Here is a 19,442-nt window from a genome sequence, read left to right on the forward strand (position 1 = left end):
CTGCTCTGCAAACAGGGCCTGGCCGTCGAAGGGGAGGTCCTGCATCAACTGCTGAGCCTCAGTCAACAGACCTGAGGAGCAGCCAGGATGCCCTCTGCATGGAGATGGCAGAGGCCATAGTGCAAGCCATGGAGTCCGCTGCATCCGAAGCTGCCTGGAGGGCTGCCCTGGCCACAGCCATGCCCTCCTCGAGGATCACCCGGAATTCCTTCCTGGGCCCTTCGGGCAGCGAGACCTTGAATTTGGCCATGGCCTGCCACATGTTGTAGTCGCAGCGGCTAAGGAGGGCTTGGTGGTTGGCCACTCTCAACTGAAGACTGGAAGACGAATCAAGTTTTCGCACAAACAGACCCAGTCTCTTCAAGTCTTTATTCTTGGGCATAGCCCTGGGTTGACCCTGCCTCTCCCTCTGGTTAACTGCCTCAACTACGACGGAGTTTGTGGCTGGGTGAGTATAGAGATACTCGTGGCCTTTAGCTGGCACAAAATATTTGTGCTCAGCTCTTTTTGAAATGAGTGCCAGGGAGGAGGGGGTTTGCCATAGGGTATTAATAATTTTCAATACCTCCTCATGTGGGGTAAAGCCACCCTGGCAGCAGTGTGCCCTCTAATTTTTCCCACCCATGTGCGGAATGAATTTTGTTATGTGCACCAATGTGGAGGCGATGTGTGACACTCTGGCTGGGAGTGTGCGCTCTAGGGTGGGGCTGGGGATGAGAAGCTCGGGGCTGGGATGCAGGGTGAAGATGGGGGGGTGAGGGTTCTGGCTGGGGGTGGGGTGTGGCCGGGAATGAGGGGTTTGGGGTACAGGACTTCCCCCAACTCTTTCTCCCCACAGCAGCACCTGGGCTGTGGGGCCTGGGGGAGAGGCGCTTCTCCCCAGTCCTGGCAGGTCAGGGGACAGCCCCGAACCGAGCCACCCCGCTCAACCAATCGGTCACGTGATCGGTGCCAAGGCATTGGAGACATGAAGGGTCAGTCTTGACTGTCACGCCACGGAGTGCGTGCCTCTGAAGGTCTGTGCCAGGTCACTGGCAAGCTACGCCTTGAATCCTGCTGTCGGTGCCCAGGCTCCGGAGACCGAAGAGGGCTTCTCTGAGCCTGCCTCCCTACTTCCGAGGCATGATGGCTCCGTGCGGGCGAGTGCTGGCGGGATGTCTCCCACGATGGGGAGTGGAGCCGCTGAGGCGGGGACATGCAGAATGGTCCCAAAGTCGGTTTAGCCCTGGGCTTGGGTACTGCCAGAGCCAGTGTGGGCGGCACCGGTAGCGTCAGGATCTCCTGCGCTGCCTGCAGGTCCTTGGGCGTCGACGGGACTTCGAGTTGACAAAGGCCCTCATCACTGTCTGGTGTGGCAGGCATAGTACGGGATGGGCTAGACCGCTCGAATGGAGCTGGGGACTGACTCCCTGATGGAGGCGTTGAGCTGCCCAGCATGAGTCTTGGCTCTCCTCTGGCCCTCTCCTTTCCCTTACGGGAAGTGGGAGATGTTTCCCTCACGATCCTCTTGGGCTTCTTGGCCGGGGACAGGGATCGGTGCCAGCTTGTAGATGGCACCAGCGGGGCGCTCCGCACCAACGCTGCAGTTCTTGGGGCTAAGTCAGACCTGTGCTCCGGTGCCAAGGTCAGCACCGACTCCATCAGGAGTGTCCTGAGATGGATGTCTCTCCCCTTTTTTGTTCAGGGTTTAAATGATTTACAGATGCGACACTTGTTGCTTATGTGTCTTTCACCTAGACACCTTAAACAATTACCATGTGGGTCGCTGATGGGCATAGGCTGCTTACAATGATCGCATGGCTTAAAGCCTGGGGACCGGGGCAGGGACCAGGGCATGCCCCGGCCCTAGGCTGAGTCCTGTCTGGGACCAACTAACTAACTAGAACTAACACTGGGGTAACCAGACAGCAAGTGTGAAAAATTGGGACGGGGGTAGGGGGTAATAGGAGCCGATATAAGAAAAAGACCCAAAAATGGGGACTGTCCCTATAAAATCGGGTCACCCTAACTAACACTAAGGCTAACTATTAACTATATACAACTGTTTTACAGGAAAAAACGTTCGTGAGACACACTGAACAAAGCGAAAAGCTAACCAAAGCAGCAGACATTTCAGCACCATCACTGGTGGCAAGAAGGAACTGAGGATGGGGGGAGCATACCGCGGCATGTGCTCACCGCTCCAGGGGGCACCAGAGCTGGTCCACTACGGATACCACGGAGGGAAAAACTTCTGGCACTGGTGCATGTGGCGAGCACACACACACCTAACATGGAATGGACATGAGCAGGTACTTGAATTAGAATTAAAGGTTAAATTTTTCGCATATTTTATGGATGATGTTTCCTCTAGATTCCCAGCAACCCCAGCAATAAGCAAGTGTCTACCGATCTCCCGGTCAACTTACCAGGTACATTTTCCTGCCACACTTCGGTCCACAGATTAGAATCATCCTTCTCTCCTTTCTCTTCATCTGGGACCTCATGCATGCCCAGAAATGCCAGAGGCAAGACCTGTTTGGCATGGTTCTTCAACACATCCGGGCTGTAGCGCCCGATGGCATGAACAGTTAAAGCACAGCCTATCCTATAGATCGGTTCTGAAGGACAAGGGGAGAAAACAATGACACAGTTTGGTCATTTGGAGCCAGAGACTTCTCTCCCTCGCTGGTGAGAATCCAGAGTGACTCCCCGGAAGCAGGGGAGGGAGTCACACGGGTGTATAGGAGAGGAGCAGCATTATGTTTTCCATTAGTTATTCGTCTAGTAAATTTACACATTAGTGCACTGCATGAATGGGGATGAAAAATACTAGAACACGCCTTGACCAGCATCTCCCACACCCAGGAGCTGGTTCCCTGCATCGTATGGTAAGCCTGAAATACCACCAAAAACCACATACCTTCCTTCTCCATGTACCAGCTGTTGAGCTTCTGCAGTAGTTTCTCAGTGCTACTATCCCGGGAGGTCTTTAAAAAAAGTCAGAGAGACACTCAAATCATTTAAATACACGTAACCATCCCCCTCCCCAAAAAAACAATATAATAAATACAATTAAAAGACACCAGCTCACCCGAACTAGATGCCCCATAGCAAATGCAAAAGACTTCTGCACCACGCTGTTGCGATCAGTCAGCCCACTGAGTAAAGCACTCATGAGTTTGCCTGTTTGAAAAGAGACAGGATTGATTCTGCTAACGCAAACTTGGACTTGTACTGCTATGGGTTAGAGTGCCTGTATTTTATTACATCATTTCTGTTTCTGCATCAGTCACCTTCTTTGGTTTGTTAATTATGCATGAAAAAGTGTCCTTTAACAGGATGATAAAACTCCATCTGGCCCCATGTAAACACACAAAATTGAAACCGGTTAGAACAGCTGTCACGGGAGCGTAGCCAGGAGGACAATACTGCTGTTCTGCAGCTAGTGACATACATAGCCATAGCTGATCTACAAGGGCATCTGGTTTCAGCACCATTGTCCCCCAACCCATTCAACTATATTTCCTTCTCGTAACGTAGACGAGACCTGCCCAAGGCTCCCAAATCGTGATAAAGCCTTGGATGCTCCAACAGTAGCTGTGTCCCTCATTAGGTGGCCAGTCGGGGCTGAACACAAGGCTTTCAGGTCTAACAGCATGAGCCCCTACTTCCTGAGCTGAAGAAGCAACTCCATCAGCTTGAAGGCAGTAGCAGACTTATAAGCATGAGCGAGTCCCTACAGCAGAACAAAGACACTGCTGGCCAGTGCATTAAACAAGATTTTCGCACAGCTGGGCAGCACTGCTGAAGTCCCATTCCAGAGCGGAAACGTGCTCTAGCTGTGTCAGGGGGACAGCCCTGTTATACCCTTAATCCCTGGTCATGCTGGTGAAGGAAAATGTGCTCGCAACTGCAGTTAAAACACAGCTATCGCTAGTCTGCGTCAGACGTGGCAGGGAGAGGCCCTAGCCCATTGCTGAGCCACACCCTTAACCCCTTTTAGGGCTTAACCTACAACCCTCTTCTGCGTGAAGCAGCTCCGAGGGAGGGCCAGGGAAGACAAAGAGCACTCTGTGCTGGCAGCAAATAGCGACAGTGGAAACCAGGCTATTCAGAAAAGAGTCTAAACGCATCTGAAAGCAAACCTTACCTGAGTACGGCGTTAAGTCCTGGGGACACTGAGTGGTTAGTGACACAATGACACTAGCACAGCCTCCCTGAAAGGTTGCAAGAGAAAAATCAAGGTTATTAGCTTATCCTACAGAATCCACCAGCTGCACAACAAAGGTGAGTTTATTAGCACACATGTAGAGAAACAAGTAACGTGGGTGGACAGGAATCCCGATCGGAAAGCTGCAGTTTTCAGCTATTACAAGCACATCATAAGGTTGCCATTGCAGCATTTTGCCTCCCCCACTGCCCAAGTCTTAGTAATGCTGCACACATACCTTAGTGCCCAGGCCTATTCCACTTCTGATCAGCTCACACAGCCTAGGAACCAGCTCACCCAGGACAGACACATCCAGATACTGCAAGCACTATGGAAAGGGAAGGGATGAAAGAGTAAACCTTGAGGCGAAGACACTGAAGCCAGGTCTGTGCCATAAACAGAAAAGATGCAATCTGCTTGTTCTTCACTGCACTTGGGAGCTTACTGTAGCGTACAGCACTCATTTTAAAGGGACACTGTCAGGCCCCAAATACAGATTAGCAGCCTGATTCATCACGCAGTTACACCCGTTGTACACTGGGGTGACCCCACTTAAACCAACGGTTGCCCCGTTGTAGAGCTGGTGCATCAAAGTGCTGAATTGGGCCCTTGGTAGCAGTTTTATTTTATATAGTCTTAAAAATACAAAGTAAATAAATTTGTGGGTGTAAATTTTAGTGGGGACATAAACATTCCCCAGCAGCCATGTGAAACCTCAATACCGCAGCACTAATGCATCAGAACCAGACAATGCTGAGATTATTTCCAACCTCAATCATCTAAGATGTTAATAGCAAATGGAAGGAAATTTCTCTTCTAAAAACCATGATTTTTTAAACAATCATGTCTCTGGAACACCAGAAACCCCAACAAAAGCATAGCACTTTCCTCCGCTTCCTTCCTAGGGTTTCTATAGATTTAAGTCAGTAATAAAAAAAGAAGCATTCCCATTCCAAGTTACATTGCTCATGGAGTTATGCTGACAGTACAGAAACCCTCAGATTATTAGGACGTTTGGCAACATTGTCACCAAAGGTAAGACTGAGCCATAAGGTGGAGCCCAAGCATGGTGCGTCAGCTGGAGGCCTTGTGTCTCACGGACAGCCCTCCAAGGCCAATACATCCTGTGAGCAATTTGCTATTGCCCTTTACCAGGGAGTCTGCTTCTCCGAGCCACATGAAATTGCGTCCACATGAGCAGGGGATGCACAGAAGACAAGATGGCTTCATTTCCCTTTACACCAGATGGCTGTGCTGTGAGCAGAGCCTGTCTTTGTGGGGCCTGTGCCTGACTACTGCAGGGAGTACTGCGGTCTCGGTGAGACCCAGAGAGCACCCACGGCAGGGGGCAGCACAGTCACACAGCTGGGAGGAGGTGGGAAGACACCAGCAGCAGCCGCCTCTTCTCTCCCAGCCGGGGGAGATAGCAGCAGCCGCTGAAGTCTTTAGGGCACCAGCACATACACTGTCACATACAGCCTTTTATCCACAGGTGCTTTAGAGACCACATCACCGAGCCCACAATGGCACGGAACAGCCACAGCACCTCGCACAACGGAGGTTTTATTAAGAACAACTGGGACAGCCGCCAGCACCGGTGTTTATATTCCTGTCTGCCTTCATGTCACAGGCTGGGTAAAGAGTGGCGGTCACAGCCCTATCCCTTCTGAAGACAGCCATAGAGTTCAAACCGAAGAAGAGGCCACAGCTGTACTTTTCACTCAGACGGCAGCTCCTCCAGCAGAACAGCATCCCATGACAGCGTGCCTGGGCACCAGTGAAGGGGAAAAACAGGTGTGGAATACTGAATAACCTACACCATTTCAACAGCAGCTGGATTTTCCCCAAAGGTTTCCCACTGAAGTACTGTCCTGACCCAGATCTAAATGTCTAAAGCACTAAAAACCACTGGTAGGACAGAAGAAAGGGAAAAACAACAGAGCTCTGAGCCAGTGTCCAAGAGCAATTCCTTCACACTGCCTCCTGTGGACCCAAGCTGGGAACAAATTAGGAGTGCAGATCCTCGGGCAAATGGAGACAAGGCTAACTACAGAGGAGAAGCATTTCGACTCTTAAAGAAGTGGAGGAGTCCCTCCATGCTAGCATTCAGCATCCCCCTGAAATTGTTGGGTCTCCCACGGAGCAGCATTAGTTGTCACCCTTAAGAACAAAACAAACACTCCTATGCTCTTCACCACATCATGGGCAGCTCCTCAGCTGGTGCCAACTGTCGCAGCTCTACTGACCTCAATGGAACCATGACAATGGACACCAGATGAGGATCTCCCCATGTGTCCGCATGGCAGCTGCTGTGATGCAGAAGGAAGGCCAGCAGCCTCCTGTATGAGGTATTGGGGGGGAGGGGGGAGAGAAGGCATTAACCAAATGAAGAGGTGGACAAGAGCCCATACCTGTGGAACTCTGACAATCAAATGAATGGTTGTCTGATAAAAGCCTGAAGAGAAGTTCCCCACCATGTTACCACTTTGATCATTATCCACCCTCCCACAAGTCTACTTTAGGACCTTTCCTAAATCAAATACCTACCATATTAATTGTTTCCATCATGGGAGACGATTTAGCAGCACTAAGTCTTGCACTATCCATTGCAGCCTAAAGGAAACCGAACAAACAAAACAGACTTAATCTGAAGGCAGTGGAAAAAGCCACCAAATCTGAGCATCAAATGGAACGTGATTCCCCACAAACTCTGACTCGGGCATGTTTTCAGATAAATAGCAGATGTCAGCAATGGGGCCTTGGGAGATCACAGTAGTCTAATACCCCTCTCCATTAGGAAAGCCCAGGGTTTAATGACAGTGCTGAAAACACCCCAATCTGATCTACACTGGAGTTTACACTATAACTAGCAACAGTGCTTCAGAGGTAGCATTTCTGGGAAACAGGTGCCAGGTTTGTTAGTGTAGATGCAGCCTACATACTTACAGAGGTCTCTGGCTGTTCCAGAACTTTTTACTCAGGGCTGAAGTCAGATTTACTAACAGTTATTGTCAGGACTGCTTTTTTCCCTTTATGAAAGATTGGGGGCACACAAGGCATTTAAAAAAATCCTCCAGTAACTCCATGGTTCTCTGTGTCATATACAAACAGTTCAGTAGATACATTAGCTAATTCCCTTAACACCCTGGGATGCCTCTCATGGAGAGTTGCTGCTTTGTTTTGTTATGTCTGTGGGAGCCTTGAAGCTCTAAATCCTTGTGAAACAGCTGTGAAAACGTCCTCCATGGTTGTTACACTTACTTTCTCCTGATCCGTAGCACGGAGACTCAAATAATTGAGAACCTGGGGTTCCAACACGCTTAATGACTCCAACAAAGCTGGAATGAGCTTTGGTGCATGAGGCTTCAGCATAACACCAGCACTTTTACTGATCTTCACAAGAGTGTTAATGCTGGAAAAAAATTGAAGCTCATGTCATCACAGAGCCTGTACAACTTAATCATTTACAAAAGCCTTTTCCCCAAGGGTAGCTGGTATCCGTGGTAACTCTGTTCTGACACACCACCAGATTCAGATCTGCTGCCTCCGTAGGAATCTGGAGTATGTCTGTGAATGTAATTTTCCTGTGTCTTTTCTATTTAACGGAGACCAGAATCTTGCCTAGAGTCTCTACTGATACTCACACATTGTTCAGGCTATTTTATCCTCTTGTCCAGATTGCCTGGCATATCCAGTGTGTTGCAAAGATAATATTATTTAGACACATTTGAACACCGAAACAGGAAGCAGCTAAATTATTAGATTAAGAGACACTATGTAAAATCAGCTCAGGGACTTCAGTCATCTCTGCACAAGTGAAACCCCCACCGTTTAAAACAATATGTTCAACCGCATCACTCCATTCCACACAGGCTGCTTCTCTCACACACATTCCATTTGTTATACCCTCCCTCAAACAATTATTGGCTCAAGACGTGTGCTCATGGACTGTCACTTGAAAATCAGGAAGGCAACAAAGTACTTTCAGACTCTCACAAGGAAGAAAACAATTCGTGAGAGATTTGTTACGGTTTGTTGTTTTTTAATCTTGCTGGATAATAACTGTGACAGACCCATGCCAGTTGGGTACAGCAGAGTAGTAGAAGGCAGATATACTGGCCACTGGAGAAGCAGTTTTCCGTTCCCTGACTGACCAGAGTAGGGGCTGCTCCGGGCTAGGGTGGACATATGACTCCAATTAGCCTGCAAAAAGTCAGTTGAAGCCGTTAGGCTAATGAGAACACCTGACTCCAATTAACCTGCACAGAGTCAGGTGAGGCCGTTAAGCTAATTTGAACACCTGACTCTAATTAAGGCCCTTCTGATAGTATAAAAGGGCTCACTCCAGTCAGGCCGAAGAGAGGAAGTGCGGCTGAAGGGCTGGATAATGAAGACATCCTCAAACCACTGGAAAGGGAGCCCCAAGGTAAGGGTGAAGAAGGCGTTAAGAGAGAGAAGTGGGGGAGCTGTGGGGAAGTGGCCCAGGGAAATGTAGCAACTCTGGCGGTGAAAGGTCAGCTGCCAACAGCTACTGCCATTAGGGTCCCTGGGCCGGAACCCGGAGTAGAGGGCAGGCCCAGGTTCCACTCAACCCGCCACTACAGAAACACCTTCTGGGAGGAGAAGACAGACCCCTGTCAGGACAGGAGGCTAAACTGTTCTTCAATAATCCGTAGGGACAACAGAGACTGTGGGAGTTCTCTCACCAACCTCCTTGCTGGCTTATGATGAAAAGAGCTCAGTAGACTGTACCCTGGCCCTAGAGAGAGAAGGGCTACGTGGAGGGTCGCAGTGAGCCTCTGAGGCTAGCATAAACCACCTGGAAGCGCGAGACCCATGGGGACAAGGTCAGAGCTCTGCAACATAATGTTAATGGGTTCATATTACTTCAGACCGCTTCACTTCAGCTTTTAGCTAACTTCAGAACCTTGGTTACTGCATCATTTACTTCACTAGCAAAAGGATTACAAAATAATAATCAACGGCAATATGTGCCATTCTTTCATCTCAAAGGATCCTAAAGGGATACAGAAAGTAAAATATAGGTATTTAGTACCACTGAAATGCAGCCACCTCTGGAGTTTGCACAACCAGCACAAAGAATGCTGAAAAAGGGCGATGAAGAGGGAGCAGTGGAGAAATGTTGGCCAAGGAGACACAAGGGTAAATACCTTTTCATGAGCACTTTACATGTGCACACAGAGCAGACACATCATCAGCTTGTGAAGACCCATAGAAGAGTCTCACATACTACAAACTGCATGGGGGTCAGTTTACTTGCTGCAGAAATATGGAAAGCTGTATTGACTCCTGCTGAGATGTGAACCTGTGCAACCCCAGAGAGTCTTTAATTTGTTGTCCCCAGATTTTACTTGAGCCCTGGACTCAGTAGCTCCTCTCCTTAGACCAAAGGAGAGGGGGCCTTTGGATGCCCCCAGGAACTCAATAGGTGCAGAGAGGCTAGATATTCTGAATTTGATACTTACACCATTGCACCAGCCCTCTGTTTAGTTAAAGAAATTGCACTCTAGGAAACAACTAGAATTCTCTGAGCTGCTGTTTTAACTGGATGAAAGCAGGGGGAGGTGAGAGGGTTGTTTTTTCTGGGGATGGGGAGAAGAGATTAAAATGGGAACTGATTATTGGACACGCTGCAGTTCAGGTGAATAAAGCGAATCCCCTTGGAACAAACACAAGCCCAATCCCAAGGGAATTCACAGGATGTAAAACAAACCTCAGAGCCCGAACTTCAGTCACTGTGCTCATCATCCCTTTGTCCAGCAGGCAGGGGAGCAACACTGCTATAGTTCTCTGGCCCGCTGCGCCTTTGGAGGGGTCGCACATCTTCACACACACCTAAGGATAAATAGAGTCGACGTCACAAACTGCTAAATCTTTCCTCAGATTTAACCCAGAGCCTTCCCGCATGCAACAGGAAAAGTTACAGAGGAACCAGAGCCAGGAGACTGGGTCACATTCAGACTTGGTGTACGTAGGTGCAGCCCACTGAAGTCAACGCAGTTGTGCCTGATCATGTCAGGTCTGGGTTTGCCCGTTATATCACCATTATTTTTGTATGGGGGATTACACGCTCAGCCAAATTCCAGTGCTATCCCGATATTTGCTCCTGAACGGGGACATGGAGACACGAACCGTGCCGTCCTCCAAACCCAGGCATGGCATCGCCCTGGCCCTCAACAATTGGATCTAGTAACGGTCAGAATGGAAACATGGCTGCTGTGCAGGTTATTTCAGCCAGATTGGCCCAAATGGTCAATGGCCGCAACAGTAGGTGCCAAATTAGGAGAGTCTCAAACGCCAGGAAGGGCAGCTAAACCCTGTTTAGTCAGCTCCATTTCTATGTGCACTATATACTGTACATACCACCACTCTAACCCTCTAGAAAAAGAAGGGCACACAGGGAAGCAGATTTCAGATGTCTTCCTCCGACGTGTCACATTGATTTCAACAGGGGTTATCAGTGTGTACGGGATGCAGGATCACACCTATATTTATCTCCACTGGGCTATAACGTAACATTGCACCTTAGTACCAGGGTAGTTTATATGACAATAATTTATAATCAAAGGCCATTCTTGGACAGGTGGAAATGAACTATTATACACCACCACATACAACACACCCACCGCATACACAGTCTGCAATGAAGAAGTTCAATTTTACCTTACTTAAAGTTTTCAAGGCTAGTTCTGCTGCTTTTCGTACAGACTCCTACAGAAGAAGTTAAAATTCCATTAATATTTTATTTAAACTTTTTACTTTATCATTACTGACCTGTCTGGAAAGTCCAAACAAATATTGACTAATCTGATTCATAACCTGTAGGTTACGTTTAAAAGATCTGTTTGTGTATGGTCAACCTCTTATCACTATTTGTGTATTTACTTTGTTCAGATTCCAAAAAATGGGAACCATGCGCTATGAAATCAATTTGATCCTGATTTATGGCTGGCTGTCATTTTTCCATTTAAAGGAGTTCCCATGCTTTGTTCCTCCATGCCACTAATGTTGGAGGATCTGTCCTTTTCCAAAAGGAAGCATAAAATCTCTCCTGTATGCTTTATTCTCTACTCAGAAGCATTGCTGAGGAATTCGGTTATATACTGTTTTTACCAACATCATATTTAGGACTGGTTTTATTTGGCCTTTCACTACACAGCAAAAATGATGCAGTTCCAGCTGAGTTTGTGAAAGTGACAAGGCCTAACCTCCACAGCTTCAATCACAGCACAATTTCAGATGCAAAGAAGCTTTAGCCGTGCTTGAACAGGCAAAGCTGGATGTTAGGAAATATAAGGATTGATCCTGTAGGATGCTGAACACACTGGCCTGCAGAAACACTTAAGCGTGTACTTCACTTTCACACGTGAGCGATCCCAGTTGGACTACTCATGTGCTTGAAGTTAAGCATTCGCTTAAGTGTTGTGCTGGGTCAGGGTCAGACAGCTCAGCACTTTGCAAGATTGAGTATAAGAGAAATGGAAAACAGTGTGTGCAGTATCTGCACCCCCAAACCTACTTGCTCTCCCAGAACTGCACAAGGTGCTCTGGATAAGCCGAGTGGAAAAGCTCTCAGAAGGAATCCCAACACTATAAGGAAACCATATGAAGAATTTCCCAAGCATTTTACTCACTGGGACCTGAACAGTGGTGAGCACCTATGACTTCCATTGGCTTCAGTGGGAGCTGGGGATGCTCTCAGGACCAGCCCCTAGCTAGTAACTGATACTTCGCAGAGATACTTTTCTCAACTTGCAGCAGATGGGATATTCCCTCCAGATTTGACAATTACACTTTTTGTAAGAGCTGACAATTTAACAGAAAGCTCTATTACCTTAATATCATCTTGCACTCGGAATAGGGTTTCCCAGATTTCTGGAAGTTTGTCAATAATGTCATCCAGTGGTCGACCTCTTAATAAGTCATTCAGTGCTAGGCAGCTGCAAACACAGTTTTGTTTCAGACAGGGATACAATACAATACAGGAATAAAATACTAAAAGCCAAAACACCACAAAAAGCCCCACCACACATTATTCTCATCTAAACTTATTTCCAAAGGCAGGCCGTCCTTGGCAGGAAAGACCTCTGGGTCTGACTCTCATTTACATTAAAGCCACTTTGCATCATTTTGGCAGTGTAAAGGGGCCTGAGAGTCAATGAAAATGTCACACACACCTACTAAAAAGCCCCTTTACACTGTCAGAAAGATGCAACATGACCTTTGTGTAGATGAGAATCAGGCCCCTCTGTCTCCAGAATAAAGCAGTAGGCTCATGAAGCTCTATCTCCTTCAACAGATACCTTCATTATATTTCCCGGCCCATATTCACCACTGCTTTCCTCCAGCTTGACTACATTTGATTTTGGAGGAGTGACACTGGCATAAAACTAGATTAAGGAAGTGGTGAATCACACCCAACAACTGCTACTCACCACCTTCTCCGACAAGCCGGCTTCCTCATTCAGTATGGATCTGCTTCATTGCACATTTAAAAAAATGTGTATATACCAAAGTACAACACAAAAGCCCACACATTGCAACCTGCTTCCCTTTACAACACAGGCAGATGGTAATTAAAGAAACTACCATAAATGCAATTTGGTTTCAAATCCTTGTAACTCACCTGGATCAAAACCAGTTTTCACCCAGACGCCAACAGTACATTATATGCTGCAATAAAAGACCCCACAGCACCGAGTCTCAGAATCTGGGTCAGCTGATTCAGGCTTCATACTCCTCGCGGGGTGTCAGAGCCCAGGCTTCAGGCCAAGCCTGAATGTCTAACCTGCTGTTTTATAGCCTGAACCCCAGAGCCTGAGTCAGTTGACCCAGACCCGTCACTGAACTTTCACTGCAGGGGAGACACCGCTCCTTATGAGGAGTCTGAGTGTCCACATGAGGCAGCACTAACGCTCTTCACATAAAGACGGCAATCTTTTTTCCTTAAACAATGAGGACAGCATTTTATTCTCCCCACTCCTGTATTTCTCCAGAACTGCTGAACTAGTTTGGGTCCAACTTTTAACAACAATAAGAATGCAGACTTTGGCAGAGACCAGCCCTGGAAAACTTCAGCCAGAAAAGTGAAAACTGGAGAAAGTTATGAGCAACTGAAAAAGATTGTTTATAACGGAAATGCTTAAGCAACCTTAATTACAGCTGCTGTAATCCAGCTCTAGGTTTATTTTCTAGCCAGAGTATGATATTCTAATGAGTCCCTCTAAGTCTGGGTGGGGAGGTGGAATGGAGGCATTCGATGGATCAGGCTTGGAGCACAGATTCGATATTTATGCTGGTTTACTGATGAGCTATATCAAAAAATGTTTAACTAACAGCAGCTCATGTATCTAACTGCACTCTCCTATCACCAAGTCCTTATACTACACACTGATAAATGGATTGTCCATAGACTCTGACCGTGACACAGGATACATCCACACTTCAAAACCCCTCCCAAAACCCAACCAAGCACACCACACACAGAGTGTGCCTCAGAGCCCAGGTCAACCGACTCGGGCTCATGCTACGGAGCTAAAAAAAAAAGCAGCGCAGACATTTCTGCTTGGGCTGGAGCCTGGGCTCGGAGTTGCTCCCCGCTCGCCAAGTTTCAGAGCCTGGGCTCCAGCCAGAGCATGTACATGGCTGTTTTTAGGCCTGCAGCACAAGCCCGAGTCAGCTGACCCCAGTTCTGAGCCTCACTGCTGCAGGTTTTAATTTGCAGTGTAGACATACCCTGAAACTTTTCAGGCTCTGGGACCCCCAAGAACTTTGCAATCAGAAGACCCTTTTCTTCAGAGCCTTTAGCCCAGTATCGCAGCAGGGCTGAATGGGATCCAACACTGAAACACAAGGCGTTGCGGTACATCCTACCGCAGCACGACTCTATTCTGGTGGTGGGTTCCATTCTGCCCCCGTCCTCCTCCCCACCCCTCTGCCCTTTTCCTTTCTAAATTCACTAAAATTTCTAAAGACTTGCTGGCAGTTTTGTTTAAAGAGGAAGAGGTCACTGTTCAACTATACCTGGATTCTCTGATCCTCCACATGTTGCTGGTCAGATTGTTGATCAGATCATCCAGAATCTCCTTCATGTATTTATCAACCTGGAGGAAGAAAAGAAAAAAATCATAGACAAGGAGCAGCCTGCAGCTTCCCACCAAGGCTCTGGCCTTGCAACTGGATCCACATACACGGGTGTGACTGCATGATTGGGACAGTAGCAAGCAAAAGTCCAGGTCTTTAGCTAGTACCGGCCAAGATTTTCCACCTTTCTAAGAAAGGTCTTTGTGGACGAGAGACAGTGCCCCCAGAGATACCAGCCAAAGTACAGCAAATCCTGATCAACTGGGAAAGGTCAGAGCTGACCTTGCATGAGCCTGTTCTGCTCGGGCTGGCTCTCTTGTTCCAGTTTGGAAGGGACTTCCCCTCTGCTGGTTCAGAGCCCAAGGCTGAGGGGAGCCACATTAGCCACGTGGAGGAGGGAAAGGCTAGAGCCCTCCAGCCCTTTTGTTATGGAGAGGTTTGGAAGCAGAAATAAACAGGTCTCTAGAGCCTCTGAATCTGCTTATGGAGTTTCTTATGGGGAGAGATAGGATTGGGGCTAAGAAGAAAACTCACTAATCTATTCCAGAGTTTCAGGAGCCTAGTACTGAGCTCTCCTACCTCCTGTAGCTTGGGGACAGCTTCTTCCACTGAGTCAGCATCTGCCTCTTCCAGTGAGCCACCTCCTCGCCACTTCAGGGAAGCTGATCAGCTGATCTTTGGCTGCCACAACCCCAGAACCCTCTTCAGCCACTGACGGGTGAACTGTACCCTCACAAAGCAGCAGGGGCCCCTAGGAGCTTCTCATAAGAAAGGCAGGAAGTGCTGCAACCCCCTAATTTATGGGGCATCAGAGCTTGAATGTGGCCCTTGCAGATGAGCTCAGGAAGGTCCTTCCATGCATAACAGGGAGCGTGGAGACATCTGTGCATCTTCCATTTCTCCCAATAAATTCCACATCCCCAGTTCTATTTGGCTATGTTAGGACCTACTCTACATAGTGACAGGTTTCCTCCTCCTCATACAGCACAGATCATCAGTGCCTTTCACAAAATGCTCCTCAGCTACTTCTTGCAGAGAATCCCGTTGAGATGCTCAAGCACGTAGCTTTACACTCCAACACCCTACAGACCCAAACAGAACACGAGAACTCATGCTCACTCACCGCAGATTTGTCGGTGACAAGCGCGTTCCAAATGCTGGTCATAGCCTGTCGAATGCCCATGTTGGGATCAAACTGGTAACGATAGAGACGGGGGACCAGCTGGGGCAAAAACGGAGCTAGCTGCTCGCCAGCCTTTGTAGCGATCACATTGAAACCGAACGCTGCTCCCTAAAAGGAGGAAGAATGGATGTATTTGATTCATTTCAGCGGACAAGTGCATCTATATTACTTGTTTAGGGCCCAATCCTGAGCCCACTGAAGTCAACGGCAAAGCTTCCACAGAGATAAGCAATGTAGGATCAGATCCCTGATTGCACCCCTGATTTGTCATTGCTCAGTTACATTCCCTATGTTATCTGGTTAGTATAAAAGTGAAGCCAAATATTGACCTTAAGGACCAATCCCACAGCTTTGAGCCACACTGTCAGCCTCCCAACAGGTAATGCAGTACATGTGCAGCGAAGGGAGGATAACTTAATGACATATCACATATTCTCTCTCCCTCACTCTTCATTTTGAGGCATCTCCTCAGCCCTCTGATCTAGAGATGGCGAGTGAGGGGGATACACATCTGTGCAGCAGTGAGCATTACAATAAGCAGCAGATTTTCCAAAGAAAACGTGTTCCCAAAAGGAATTGGCCAGGTCGGAGTTTTCCCTGCACACACACTGTGTTGCATTTATAAAAACAGGGACTTTAAAAAAAATTAAAAAAAAAAAATCTCAGGTTATAAGAAGAGAGAGAGAGCGCGCGCAAGCGAGCACTTCTCTGCATTTCTTTAAGATGCTTGGGATTACTGCTTTGTATTCATCAGGGTTTAGAGGAACTCAGATGGCACTACTTCATCAGCCCTACTGCAGTCGGAAAGCGGGACTGTCAGTCACTAGGCTGACATGTAGCTATTCACCCAAGTAGTCCCAGTAACATCGGTGTAACCAAGCAAAGTAACGGCTCAGCAGTTGAAGTAAGAGGTTCAGAGTCTAGCCCACAGTGACGATTGTTTGCATTGCTACAGTCCGTACTGTATCATAGCTGGCATTTAGCTACAGAGAGAATCTTGTGTCACAATTTTTTTTGAAAAGCATGGCAAGTAAATACAAAGAAACTCAGTCTTCATTTCCCCTACTGTGGCAGGGATCTAAGATTCGGTGGCAAATCATAACGCTACTGTAACAGGGTGGCAGAATCTACGACCCCACTGAGGACGGAGTGCTCTTCTGTTAGCAGACATTAGAATCCAGCATAAAGTTGCTGTGTAAATTCTGCTGACTCATTACAGCAGGCGCAGTTTGTTAACTCCACCAGGCTACAAGAGAAAGGTGTGAACCTCTGGTTATAGGAATCGAAGGCCAGAGATAGGGAGGTCCTGCAGGAAACACCGTGACTAGTCAAGCTTTGGAAGAAAGCTTAGGCAGAGGCTTACGGTCTGCTTAAAGTGGAGTTTCCAATAAAGCCAAATCACAGCAAGGGAGCAAGTGGTGAACCTGTGCAGAGCAGACAGGGTATTTGAAGCATACAGGAGCACTGCCTGCTTGGTTATTAAAACAGCTTATTTTGTATTTCAAATGGGCTAATGAAAAAGGATATCACATTAATAAAATCTTAATTTAAAAATGTTAAAATAAACAAAAATATTTTTTTAAATTAGTTAGAATGAATAGGAATTATGGTTATTTGACTTCAGGAAACATGACAAGTCACATTTTGGCTTCGATAAAGGGTATAATGGCTGAAGAATGTGAGTAGTTGATCTTTTGGTAAATAAAATTAAGAGCATTATTTCAAGGACAGTGATTAAAACAGCTGGTGTGCTGTGACCCGTGCTTATCACAATCGTCTCACTGCTACCTTGTGCTCCACTTCCTTTTTGTCAAATCCACCTGTTTTTTGCCTTAAATTTAGGATTTGAGCTCTTCTTGTTAAATATTTGTACAGAAGCTACCACACTGGGCCCCAGCCCCTATTTGTTACCACAGTACAAATAATACATAACAACAACAACTATAATTAATTACACAGTGGAATGTGGATTCAAGCAATACAAATAGTATTAAGATTTGTTGCAATAATTTGAAGAAATCTGTAATTCACCACTTCACATGCTGGTAGAGTCACACTAGAACACAGTATCTATGGCCAGAAATTGCACAACAATTGTTAGAAGAGGAATAATGCAATTATTGTTTTTGTTTTGTTTGTTTTTTTGTTTTTTTTGGGGGGGGGGGGGTCGGTTTACAACTCACATAGGTATTTGCATTGTTGTATCAAGTTACCTTGCGCGAGTTCCACATGGCATGGTGGTTGGCCAGATTCATGAATTTGTACACCAGGTCTGGTTGGCTGAGGTCACTAGCCAGTGAACAAAGCTCCTTGTAGGTAGAGAGACCCTGACTTGGGAAGGCAGGAAGGAAAAATTAGTGTAGCTTTTCAGTCACAGACAGTGCCATGATACCTATAACTCCCACCGAATCAAGTCATACCCTGGAGCAGAATTTAGTAAGTAATTCAGCGAAGATATAAACATGTGTCCAATCAGTACCCCAGAGAAAGAGCTACAGTAACCATTAGAGAGGTAATGAGTAACACAATCAAAATTCTAGACAAATAAAATCCCAGAAAGGGAGGATTTACAAGAGGAGTATATAGCTCTGTAACAGCAGTTCGCCACAGAATTGCACCTGTCTCATGGAAAAGTCATCACTAAACCTACCCATCTGGGGTTTTGCCAAGGGCTCCCTGGAACACCACTGTTTCTCCAGTCACTTCGTGTTTGACCCTGGTGGTAAAACAGGCCCAGCATTAGCTTTTCCGTGCATTGTCTGGGAACAGGCTATCGTTCACACGCTGTACATTCAAATACCAATGAATTTGTTTTGTTGTATTTGCCTGGTAAATTCTTGTTCGTTGGGTCCCGATCATGCAGACTTCTGTGCATGCTTAACCTCATACACTGCAAGGAGTCCCGCTGACTCCAGCGAGGCAGAACATTACACACATGTTTAAATCTTTGAAAGGTCAGGGTCTTACTGTTCAAGTCCAAGTTAAAAGATGCAATGTATATAAACAGCTGCTTTTTACTTCTAACTGTATCTGTTCCCATTCACCGGGGCCAAGGATCCAAACACATATTTAGACAAGGTCTCTATCCCATTCCAAAGGGCAAAATACAATTTCCATCTGCCTCTTAGTCCCAGCTACCACTGGAATTTTCCCTATATTGCCCCACTCTCCTAATTTATGGTCCTCTGAAGTTAGTGGCAACACTCCCATTGATTTCTGTGGGAGTTTTTCTAACCTTTGTCTAACCTAACTGCTTCCTCCTCTCAGCAGGAAAGCTATCCACTCTACCACAGAACCATCAATACTTGCTATGTGGTCATTTTAGCTATAATCAAACATTTTTTAAAATATCAAAAATATTAGAAATATAACAGCAAAATTTAATTTCCAGCCATTATTCCTAGCACCAAGCAAGCAAGGGAACTCCCCTGCAGAGAGCTGCTGGGACTGTAAATAACCCAAAGCAGAAAGGACTTTGGACTCTTTTGCACAAAAAAGAAATAATTCTTCGTTAAAACTTGATCAGCACAAGATGCATTTGACCCAAAAGGCAAACCCCAAAACACCTTTTTAACATTTCAACCATTCAGCACAGCTCAATAGGCTAGAGTTCGTTGTACTTAGTTATCACACACGGTCAGACACGTGGGGAGTAGGTGAAAGTTGACTTCCACCATTCTGATCCTAAGAAACCTCTCTCCACAGATCTGTCTCTCTCTCTCTCTCTCTCTCTCACACACACACACACACACACACACTTACTTTCAAAGTGGTTACACACACTGCAAGTTCTGTGCTCAACGTACCTTTTCCCAGTCATAAGCGTATCAACAAGCGTGGTGACCAGCTCCTGTTGATCTTGTTCACTACCTAGTTCATACACTAGCCCAAGGCCTTTTGAAGCAACATCTTGGCTAAGTTCTGCAACAGATTTCATACAATAAAAGCCAAGTGTGTAAGTAG

At 46.8% G+C, this 19,442-nt stretch overlaps 1 protein-coding gene across 2 annotated transcripts in view; it reads right to left on the bottom strand.

Annotated features, from left to right (window-relative positions):
• ECPAS (Ecm29 proteasome adaptor and scaffold) overlaps nt 1-19,442 on the bottom strand; it is a 90,914-nt gene that overhangs the window by 16,349 nt on the left and 55,123 nt on the right. For both annotated transcript variants that reach the window (XM_074953513.1, XM_074953512.1), the window contains exons 27-41: nt 19,286-19,400; nt 18,130-18,195; nt 17,693-17,810; nt 15,420-15,587; nt 14,237-14,316; nt 12,048-12,153; nt 10,877-10,924; nt 9,927-10,048; nt 7,454-7,604; nt 6,740-6,805; nt 4,431-4,520; nt 4,133-4,199; nt 3,074-3,165; nt 2,903-2,969; nt 2,409-2,600 (exon numbers count right to left, since the gene is read on the bottom strand). In XM_074953513.1, coding sequence (XP_074809614.1) covers nt 2,409-2,600; nt 2,903-2,969; nt 3,074-3,165; nt 4,133-4,199; nt 4,431-4,520; nt 6,740-6,805; nt 7,454-7,604; nt 9,927-10,048; nt 10,877-10,924; nt 12,048-12,153; nt 14,237-14,316; nt 15,420-15,587; nt 17,693-17,810; nt 18,130-18,195; nt 19,286-19,400 — 1,548 coding nt within the window. The remainder of the gene's footprint in view (nt 1-2,408; nt 2,601-2,902; nt 2,970-3,073; nt 3,166-4,132; nt 4,200-4,430; nt 4,521-6,739; nt 6,806-7,453; nt 7,605-9,926; nt 10,049-10,876; nt 10,925-12,047; nt 12,154-14,236; nt 14,317-15,419; nt 15,588-17,692; nt 17,811-18,129; nt 18,196-19,285; nt 19,401-19,442) is intronic.

Source organism: Natator depressus, chromosome 5 (genome assembly GCF_965152275.1).
Source record: "Natator depressus isolate rNatDep1 chromosome 5, rNatDep2.hap1, whole genome shotgun sequence".
Taxonomy (NCBI): Eukaryota; Metazoa; Chordata; order Testudines; family Cheloniidae; genus Natator; species Natator depressus.